We start from the raw sequence: 11069 nt of genomic DNA, 5'->3' as shown, positions 1-11069 counted from the left end.
CTTTGTAATAAGAGTCCGGTACTCTTCTACCTGGTGGTCATTGTTATGACAGCCTGCCAGGAGTTGCCACACTTCCCCACGGAGAGCCTCAGGGATGCCACTCCGCACCAAAGCTGGTAGCTGCCTGGGGCGTACTGATAAGTTCATATGCCTGAGAGGAGAGGAGAGGAGTTCACCATGGCAGTTTATCAAGGACGTACTAATTTTAACATTATTTAATGTCACTTATTCAATCAGTCTTTATAAGTATGACATATTGATACCTCCCTCATTAAACAAGCTGTGTAGCTGCAATCTCTGGTGCAGACCTGCCTACCATATGAACAGTTTTCTCTGGCTCTAAATTGAAGGACAATTGTCCTCTCTACAGCTGGCCTGCTGAGCCAAGATCATGACAATGAGGGGGAGTTATTTCTTCTCTTATCAGAAGTATGAAGATTTACAAGCATTGCAGTCTTCCACTTGTTCCAGTCGTACCTCCCAAAAAGAATACAATCAATCAAGGACTCGTATGTCACTGTTTCAGGATGTAAAATATGCGCTATATTTGTACAGAAAACACATGATCCTATATTTAGAAGTTCTTTTACGTTTTTATTACTTTTTTGTCACTGAAATTTGTATTTTTTTCTTTGTTTTACCTGCTTACCTGCACTATTTCCAACAGGAGGGAAAAATAATCAACATTAGAAAACAATAAGCCAACAGAACAATACTTGAACAAACACATAATCAAATTTTAATGCCTTCCTTAGTTACTCATCTTCACATTTAAATATTAAAGCTGCTGGGGAAAATACTCCATCTCAGCGAGCTGTTCAAACTGTATGCAGCATAAAATGAACTCGGGCCCACTGGTAAGCAATAGAGACAGAATTAGAGATATAGACAGAGGGTAAACTTCATGGCACAGCTGTACCTACCTGCAAAGTATCGCCTGACCCTTCTTAATTCATCCCTCTCTTTTTTTCTGAGTTTGTTTGGTTTATTTGTTCTGAGTGCCAAGTTATGCAATATGTGGCATTTTCTGTTGAGACTACGAAGGGAAACAAAAGTATTCTGTGTGTATGTGTGCGTGCATGCAAGTGTGTATGCGCATGTGACGTAAGTCATGCCAGTCCTGGTCCTTAGGGGCATAAGATTGTAAAGGGCTTTCTGTGACTCGCGTCTCTGTGCTCCCAGAGCTCTACACCCCACAATGCTACAAAACACGCACACTCTTGCTCACAAAATCACCAATCTCATATACACACACACACACACACACACACAAAGACTAGTATTATCATTATTATGACAGGCTAGTCTTATGATTCCTTTCTTCATTTAAGCATTATTTTTACCAAAAGAGAAAAACATACCAAAACATTTAGGGATTCAAATGTTCTAAATGATACTTGACTGAAAAACATACAGGAGAACAGACATAGGCATGCTATGTAGTGTCAAAGTACCATGTGTGTCAGTGGAGCTTAACCGAGAGCAAATTCAGAACAAGCAGTTTCTCTTCAGTGCATCACAAGCTTTTGATTAAAAACAAATGCAGTAATGGGAGAGGGAAACGATTTTAACACACTGCTTATTAGGAACTTCTGCCTGCGGCTGTTTCTTTCACATACAGTACATGTGCTACACCCCACCTACAAAAATTACTTCTTTGTGTTTTCCAGTGTATGTGTGTAAGTATGGATGTATGTAAGCATATGCGTGTGTGCATTCACTGCCACACCAACAGAAACAAAAAACAAAGTCAATAAGGAAGCAAAGCCTTACCACTTGGATAACAAGTCTCCCCAGGTCTCCAGGATCTTCTCGGCACACTCCTTGGAAACATCGCCTGACCCACTAAGTAATGGCTCATCGTTATCTAGGTACACAGAGAGAAAATAAGTGAGATTCATTATTGTCCTTTACCTTCTTACATGTTTAGATTAGCCCTTTAAATATTCCAAATTCTATACAATTCACCAGAGTTCACATATGTGGCAGGAAACCAAACTGTACCAAAAAGCTGTAAAGACGAACACACAGGCTGATACAAAAAGTACCTCAATCTTGCGCTGTCTGCCTGATAGTCCCCCAAAAAATACACCACTGCCAGCTATGTACTTTGTGAGGATACAGTACAAACAGTTCTATAACGCAGTGTCTGATCTCCCATGGGATAACTCCTGTGGACCACAAGTCTATATCTGGTACAGCCAGCCCCACAGTGTAGGGAATTTTAATTTTTTATGTAAAGACTTAGTCATCAAGTCTTGGCTGCAAATGCTAAATGTCTGAATCTAAGCAGCATGACTGTGTAATATGCTGGTTAACCTGTGTTTAATGTCATGCTACTTAATGTAGTGTTCTGGACTGCTACTGAATGAGATCATTTCTGACCATGGACACCACAATGGTTCAGCGTTCCAGGGTAAAAGTGAACTGTAATTTATAACATCTGGACAGCCAGGCATCAGTTTTGAGGCTGCTTATGTGTCTGACATAATCAAGAACAACAAGCGGTTCAGAAAATTAAAGCCATTATAGTTGTGCTGGTCAGGCTGATTCCCATGGTTTGTAAGAATATCATATGGCTTAAATAAAGAAATGATACCCTTTCCTGTGTCAGGAATTTAACTTTTATTAACATATTTGCTATCCCTCTGTGTTGTGTGCTTTTAATAAAACAAACACAGAGGGGCTGTGTGTCTACCAAAGACTTTTTTCCCAAGTTGAAAATGCCCAGCACACGTTCGAAAACTGAGAGTGCTTGAAAGCACATATTTTTCCACTGAGATGCCTTTTTTTTGCTATGGTACGAAATATCCGTGGAAGTAATGAATTGTAAATACTTCACTGATACAGTTTGCATTATGAACTAAACACTGAAGATGAGCTGAGAACTGAATGTAGAGAACTTTCTCTGACCATTGCTCTGGATAAAGGGAAGGCAGAAGAATGTACAGAGGACGGACCCACCAGTCCAAGTGGATCTGAACTATGAAATCGCTCCTAGCATTATTTTTCTTAATGATATTGTGGTAGTTTGTAGATGTTATCTGGTACACAGATGGACACTCAGAGACCCGCAATACTAATTTCTCCATCACAGTTGTCACTCTTTCTGGCACTGTCTGGCCTCCTCTGCATTGTGATCAGACGGCTGCGTAAAAACTGACAAGCTGACAAGCTTTCGCTTTTAACCAAAGTTAAACATTTTTGAACTCTCAGTGACCAGAGAAAAAAAAAAATCTAAAACAAGTACACAGCACCTCATGATTGCTGCCATTTGCATTATAGTGTAAATATGCAGTTCTCCCATTGCGAAACATTATTGAAAACAAAACATTATTGCTTTGGTGGATACAGCGACTAAGCAAAGTAAGGCAGCTTCAAATCACCTTCCTCCTCATCATCCTCGGGTGGTGAAGGAACCATGGTACCAGTCCCGGTGGACAGGATACCGGGACTGGCTGTGGTCTTTCGTTTCTCTCTCTCAGTCTCGCTTTCCAAACTCACCACCTCGTAAAGTGTGTCAGAAGCAGGACTCTTACGCTCCTTACGTTCCATCTGAAGAACATTAAAAAAAGGTCATCAGACCATGCTCTGATTGGTTGATAAAACATCCGTTACATCCGTTTCTTTTTCTGATATTACTTAAAAAGGACAAAAGCACAGCGTATGAATACACTGCAGGTCACAGCTGATATCTGGTGCGAGTTACAAACACCATTACATGAAATGACGTAATCAAAGATGTTAAATTGTGACTTAACACACCTGCCGTAGTTTAAGGTAGAAGGTCTCAGTGTAGTTACGCTTGCTGAAGGGCCAGAACAGCCTGTCATTTGGGGAGCACACTCTGACCCTCGTCTCCAGCAGAAAACGCACTGGCTCCTCCACCTCAGTTATCACCAGGTCCACTGCTGTCGTCATGTACATGAATTTATCTAAAAACAGAAAGAAAACAGCTAAAACATTGCCCCGGGTGCATGATGTTCTTCTGTTCACCTGCTATAACAAATTAAATTTTTGAGCAAAACCTGTAACTGTGTGACTTACGAGTACACCAGTGTGACTCATTGTGTTTTGAACGTAGATTTGAGGTGTAGGAGGCAAAAGGACGAAACAGTGACAAAGTTGGCAATTTGGTAATTTAGTGTGTCTTTATTTGATCGTCAATTTTCCAGCCACATTTATGTGCAGATCTTCTGTATTGTATGCAGCATTATTTTCAACAGCAAAAAACTATTTCTAGGCCTATTTAGTGTAGGCATAATTTTACTGCAAATTGCTCTTTCAAAGCTTTATTTGATTGAGGTTTTGTGCATCCAGAGGAAACAACTTTTATGCTTGGATATGTGTCAAACATTAGTGTGAAGATAAGAGTGAATAAATAACAAACAAACCAATGAACTATGAACAGAGGAAATAGTAACTGTTGAAAATCATTCTGTTTTATGAGATGTCTGGCAGATTTTTGGCTGTTACCTTTGGGTGTTTCCTCATTCACAGCCTGGAACTGAGGCGTGTTGGGGTTCCAACTTCCTGTGATGATGTAAGACTTCCCGTCTGAGCTTTTTCCCATTGACTCCTGAAGGGGCACAAGTTGGGAAAAGTTAGCAACACACACAAACACGCAATGACACACACACACACATGAACACAAGAACAGTCACCCACCAGGTCTAGCAGGTGCATGTCGCTGTTCTTCACATTTTTCCCTGGGCTGAGCAGGAGGCCGAAACACCTGGAAAGGAGACACACACAAGAGACAGGGAGATGCAAGAGACAGAATAATGAAATGAAAGAATTACATAAGGCAAAAGGGAGAGGGGAGAAAAAAAAAAAAAAAAAAAGAACGGCACAAGAGTGGGAGCCGGACACAGAACAATAAATCTCCCTATAGAGTAAGACTATTGCTAACCATCATGTTACTACAAATAGTTTCCTGGACTGACCCCCTAACGCAGACCAGAACATGGAGAGTATTAAACATAGAACTTTAATGCTTACCTACTCTTGCTTTATCAAACAATAACAAACCACTGTGAAAATGGAAATCCGCAAGAAGGTGATGGAATGTTTACATTTCAACAGATTTCTTAAACCACGGAAACGAGGAGCCTCAGAGACACTCTCGCATCAATCACCGTCTTATAGCTGTGCCGGAACACTTAAAACCTGACATGGGCTGACACACGGATGTAAAAATGTTCACTGGTGTGTCTCTTTTATTTCCACAGGCCTTCACCATGTTCAGAGATACATCTTTTGTCTTGGTTGTGGTATTTCATAATAAATTTTCTGAAAGTAGTGCTGTCTACATACCAAAAGGTATGGGTTCTGGTTTAAAGAAGCGTCATCAATGACCCAGATTTTCTTTGGCTCATTAGAATAACTTCTGAAACCAAAATCAACACCCAGTGCTCCTACGCCACTGCATACTGAAATAATACTTAGTACTAGAACTAGTATGCCATTCTGAAACTATTCTAGAGATGTCTTGTGTATGGGTGTATGCGCTTGTGTTTGTGTTTTACTTACCTCTCAATGGCCAGTTCCTTATTGGAGGTCTGCTGGACATAAATGACAATTTTCTTGTCCATTCCTGCACGCAGTTTGAAGCTCTGCTTGTCTTTGTCTTTTGCTACAGCACTGAATATTTCCAAACAACAAAAGCAAAAAGAGAATCAACAGAAAGACACAGATGAATGTGGCAAATGGTAAAATTATGTAGTAGATAACACTGACATCTTTGACAGTGTTACGGTAAGGAAGATTTACTATCATTCCAAATGTTAGAAATAAACCAATGAGATTAGAGACATTTTAGGAAATACTGGATAATACCTGGACTGGGAGGGAAAACAATCACCTTGATGTTTCTCTTTTAGATACCATCTAACACATACATTTTAGGCAACTAGTGTTTCTTCTAACTAGACCACTAGACCAATTGATTTTTTATTTAAATCAGTCAATTTGTCAAAAAATAAAAAAAACAAAAAAACAAAAAAACAAATGGACCCATTTATTACAATAAGGGAGCCATTTTTCAAACATGCTCTCATCTTGGTTCTCTTTCTGGCTTTGAAAGCAGAGGATTGAGACAGGAACAGTAATCAACATCCTCCCAACCTACACAGACATAAATTCCTCAGGAAACATGAAGGAAACCCTTAAGTACAGGAATTCTTGAGTGAAAAAAACCCAATTAATCTATCTGAAATCTACTGTAAACATTTGGAACCTGTCATGACTTCAGGCAGTGAGTCATTGTTTAACACTGTAACTAGGTCTTCCGACTACAGATAAACAGGCTTGTTCACACACCATTAAAAGGTTATTTTAAGTTATTTAAGTATACTGAGAAATATTATACAATATACACTTTCAATAAAGCATTCTTTCTGTATCTTATTTCTATAAGGAAAACATGCTTATGCATAAAAACAGTCTACATGATCTTGCATGAGAGAGCTGTTTGCTTAGAAGTCAGCACACTCAAAATAATCAACCAAGAGCTAATGAGGAGGAAATATGTGCTGGCTAAAAATAATCACTGGCTTTTTTTGCTTGTTTTGTTTTGTTTGCCAAATAAGATGAGTATCTTCTGTTTGTGAAGACACAGAGGTGACTCAGTAAAAGAAAGAAAAAGAAAGGGAAAAGAGATTAAAAAAAAGAAGGTCGGAGAAGACGGGTTGAATGGAGCGTAGAAACGTAGGAACATTCTGTTCTCTTGTCAGACGTGTGAAAAGAGTGAAATCTTAATTAGAAGTGGTCAAAATATAAGTCCCTCTTTCTCATCTGTGACCTTCATTTTCTCTTTAGTTTTGTTTTTATCATTTCACAGCTACATTCACAATTTTCATGTTCCACTTCCTGACACATTCTTCTTAAATAAGTAAATAAACCAGTAAGATGAATCTTCCCTCATGGATTGTATGCACCCTACATGCTGTCAAGCCTGGAAAGGTTTGTTCCTGTAAGTGGGTCACCCAAAAGTGTGCTAACTTTACACATCACCTCATCCTCAAAAGTAGGACTGCATGTCCCCGTGTTTGTATGCATGACACGGGTAATTTGGTGAAAAACTCAGCTCATTTGGTGATCACTGTCATTCAAATCTCTTTAAATATGTTATTGGAATGGTTATGCCACTGCAAATGAAATTCTTAATAATAATGATGCTGTTTTTCAAGATGCCATACATTACTGGTTGGTCTGATCTGACAACAGAGCCAGAACAGAATGTTCACATTTACAGTACATGAAGTTGATTCTTCTCTGGTGCAAGTCACAACAGTTGCACAAAGTTGCAGGCTTCTGTGTAACTCCAAAGTATTTCAGGCCATGATATTACAATCTACATTATTAAAATCATGATTCCACACTCTAATCATTAAAAGGCAAAATGTATGAGTGTGTCATTCACCTGAAAGTACCCTTGCCATCATCCTCCTTGATTTCCAGACTGACGGTGAAGGTAAACAAGTCACTGTCAGGGGTGAGCGGAGCGGCCTGCTGTGATGACAGGACTGCCTTCTTAGCTGACCGCCGAAACGCTGTGGCAAAGCTGTACAGTATCCTACTGACCTGCAGAAGTAAGGAAAACATTAAACATTAAACACAAGGCTTTTCAAAGAATATATTCAGATGAATATTGACACAAAGCTCTACGGTACTTGCACTGAAAGCATTTCCAAACACTGCATGTGAAAAACTATAGTTCATAACATTCTTTTTCTCAAACACACACTCAACAAGCAGATGGATGGTGTGATGGTGATCATTCTTTTGTGTAAGCTACTTCCCTTGACGAAAATTAATAACTGGAAAATGATTATTATAAGTTATTTTTAGGGAAAATAAAAGTGAAATCAGTGTATGTTTATAACACACTGTCAAACATTTTGAGAGTGGAAACCATAGACAATAAGTGAAGATAGTCCAAGAGGAGTTCATGTGTGCAATGAATCAGATGCATGATGTCTCCTCTGCCAACTCCCATCCCCCTCTGTTTCTGTGAGTTACAAACATTGTCACAAAGAAAACTACTGCATTTATATATTTATTTTGAGTTTTTCTTCTGTGAGCTGAAAAGGTGTGGTGGACTAGTTTCTGGAAGACAAAAATATCAACAAAGGGGCAAATTAATCACAGCGTTATTAGCATTGATTAAAAAGCCAATCAAACCTCTGCAGATCTGTTATTGCCATTTTGTGATATGGGGCACTACAAAACCAAATGACCCACTACTCTACTGACAGCACAGCCTCCAACCTATTAACCATTTTGAGTTTTAATCAACATAGTGATTCATATTTGCCTGTGAATGTGAGTGTGGAAGTATTGTTTCTATTAACTTTACACAGAGACATCTCAGTCCTGCCAGAGACTGCAGGGTTCTGCTAAATCTCCAACCCCAAAGAGGAGCAGAGATTGTGGGGGGGGGGGGGACAAAGCCTGCCAAGTGTGGAAAACCGGGTGGTAATGATTTATTTATATTGACTAAACGCACTTTTCCTCTCACATGACTTTAGATTAAAAAAAATATATATATTTTATTTCTGAATATTGCTACACAGACATGTGTGATAATAAACAGAGTGCTCCCCTTAGTAGAGGCCCACAGCACAGTGGTTTTGGATCATCTCTAATTCTGGTAAACAGCAGAGCTTGGGGGTTTAGAGACTGAGGGATGGTGTGGGGAAACTGCTGTTATCAATAAATAAGAATGCTCATTGCTTTTTTTTTAAGACCAGAGTATAAAGCAGCTTTTAACCTCTCTTACACAAAGCCTTTGTTATGTTCTTGGTACAGGAGATCTTCAGGCATCACGGGGGGTTTATTTACTGAGAAATAACAGAGGACTGGATGTAAGAGATGGGAAATGGGAATAGATGGGGGGGGTGTCACTCCCTGTATTGGTGAAATTACAACAAATATCAAAAAGGAATTGTCCTGTACTGTTCCAATCAATGTTAGAGTCAAAACTGACCATTTCTGTTCTATTCTTTGTGTGCAGCTTGAAGGAGCTCTATCAGAGCCAGTTTTGCTGAAAATAGCTGAAAATAGTCAGTCCTGACAAGTAATTCAGACCGATATTTTTTTATTATTATTATTTTAAGAGGAAAAACAGTCTAACATTCTGTCTTTCTAATGTGTTGGGTTTTTGTTTTTTGCTCCAGCTACATTACCCCAACACAGGTCATAATAAGGCAGATTAATGCATTCGCATCTAGAAAACAACACCTGATTCTACACAAGTTGTCAAACTAATTTATTTTTATTGTAAAGCTATTTTATCCCACTCACAAATGTTTCACAATATATTAGCCTTTAAAGATCTGAAACTGGCTAAGTATCCGGCTACATTGTTTTTACATCCTGCCCAGGAAATTCTCACTCTTTCTTACATGACAGCATAATCTCAATGAGTTCACGGACATACAGCTTTGAGAAATTTTCAACTGTGTCCATTTTGTGTTTGTCTCTCCATACATGTGACTGCATTTGTTTTAGGAGCCTACTGAAGCTGCACTGATTTGAATCAAACGGCACTAGTCATACATCTCTGGACTGCAGCACCAAGTTTATGAGCACCATGGGGAGGTGTTGGGTATGAGACTCAGCAGGGTCTGCACTACCATCAACACCAGAAAACTGGGAATTGTTAGAAACTAGCCTTGGGGTCTGACTAGGAGGTCTGGCACAAAGGAGGTAGAGTAGGACTGAGGGGGTGGTTTGCTTTATGCATGAAGAGTTCCATTCCAAAATCCACAAATCTGTTTAGAAAAAGAAAGTACACAGAAATTGCCCTAAAAAGCATATAATTACAAAACCTGAAAGTATTTACAGAGATAACTTCAATAAGATAATACATTTCTTTTTTCCAATTTGTCGTACTTTTGAAATTCTGATAAACGAATGCTTCAGATGCTCTTCACAATTTGATTAAATAATTGGGTCACTTGCTTACAGCAAATGGGACAGCTGAGGCAAATAAGACAGTTAATACTTGTGTGATTGCTTGCCAAAAGGATACCTCAATACACATCTAGAGGTTTGCTGCATATGCATCAGAAAATACATTTAAAAAGATGAAAATCTGTAAATATGTGTGCCTTTTATAGGTAGAGCTACAGTGTTCAAAATACATATTTCAAGAAGTAAAACACCTTAATGTGGTTTCAGAGGTCTCAAGAGTTGTTAGTGAATTTGAGCCTAATGTGAGGCATATGACTAGAGCAGTTTGGGCTTACTCACTTCAGTCTAATAGTGCAAATGAGAATCCCAAAATATGTTGCATACTGCTGGGGGGGGATGAGAGGAAAGAGAGAGCCTGAAGACAGAGATGTCCGGGTGCTAAGTAAAGAAGTGAATTACCAGTGAGGATTATCTGTGGGTATGCATTAGTGTTTTAGAGTGAGCATGTGTGTTACGGGTGGGTGTCTGGACCCGGATAGTGGGATGCTGTGGGCTTGATAAAGCAGTGTCTGTGTATGGGCTCTTAGTGACTTGGAAAGAGTGCTTTGCTTCCATGAGGGAGAAATCAGGTCACTGAACACTGAAGCAGTATTTTAACCCAGTCTCACAAGCAGATTCTCTATTCTGTTCTTTCATGTGTCTGCTGAAACTACTGTACATAAGCAGTGATACTTCTTCTCTCCCATACGTTTGCTTGGGGGGTCAAGTGTACTTTGTGTTTGTGTATGGTGTACATGCCTCCAGTGCATGACATGATCCCTTGGGGATCGTTGAAGAAGCTTCCACACTGACACTGAACCCTGAGGGACAGGCTACAGGGCTATCAACGATATCAGACAAGGTCAACTAGAATACTGGTGGCAATATTGGTGTGTAGACATATGTACATGTATGTGAGTGAAAGAGACAGAAAAAGTGTGAAAAACTAGAGAGAGACAGAGGAGAAATGCTGAACATTTATAGAAGGAGCTTGTGCTCCTCCTTTCGTCCACTATCTGAACAGCAGCAACACTGCTTGTTACTGTTTTTGGATCCATGTTTTGTAGCTAGAATTATTCCCCCTGTTCATATTGACCTTTCGGTGTGCGAAA

At 39.4% G+C, this 11069-nt stretch overlaps 1 protein-coding gene across 2 annotated transcripts in view; it reads right to left on the bottom strand.

The window, feature by feature from the left end:
- The window catches only part of LOC124051219 (rab GTPase-activating protein 1), a 61103-nt gene that overhangs the window by 37776 nt on the left and 12258 nt on the right, over nucleotides 1-11069 (bottom strand). For both annotated transcript variants that reach the window (XM_046374315.1, XM_046374316.1), the window contains 8 exons: nucleotides 7424-7584; nucleotides 5533-5643; nucleotides 4669-4735; nucleotides 4477-4579; nucleotides 3766-3935; nucleotides 3387-3555; nucleotides 1774-1867; nucleotides 1-151 (listed from right to left, as the gene is read on the bottom strand). In XM_046374315.1, the coding sequence (XP_046230271.1) occupies nucleotides 1-151; nucleotides 1774-1867; nucleotides 3387-3555; nucleotides 3766-3935; nucleotides 4477-4579; nucleotides 4669-4735; nucleotides 5533-5643; nucleotides 7424-7584 (1026 nt within the window). The remainder of the gene's footprint in view (nucleotides 152-1773; nucleotides 1868-3386; nucleotides 3556-3765; nucleotides 3936-4476; nucleotides 4580-4668; nucleotides 4736-5532; nucleotides 5644-7423; nucleotides 7585-11069) is intronic.

Source organism: Scatophagus argus, chromosome 20 (genome assembly GCF_020382885.2).
Source record: "Scatophagus argus isolate fScaArg1 chromosome 20, fScaArg1.pri, whole genome shotgun sequence".
NCBI classification, from domain to species: domain Eukaryota; kingdom Metazoa; phylum Chordata; class Actinopteri; family Scatophagidae; genus Scatophagus; species Scatophagus argus.
The sequence above is the reverse complement of the archived record's forward strand: the minus strand, read 5'-3'. Positions and strand labels throughout refer to the sequence as shown.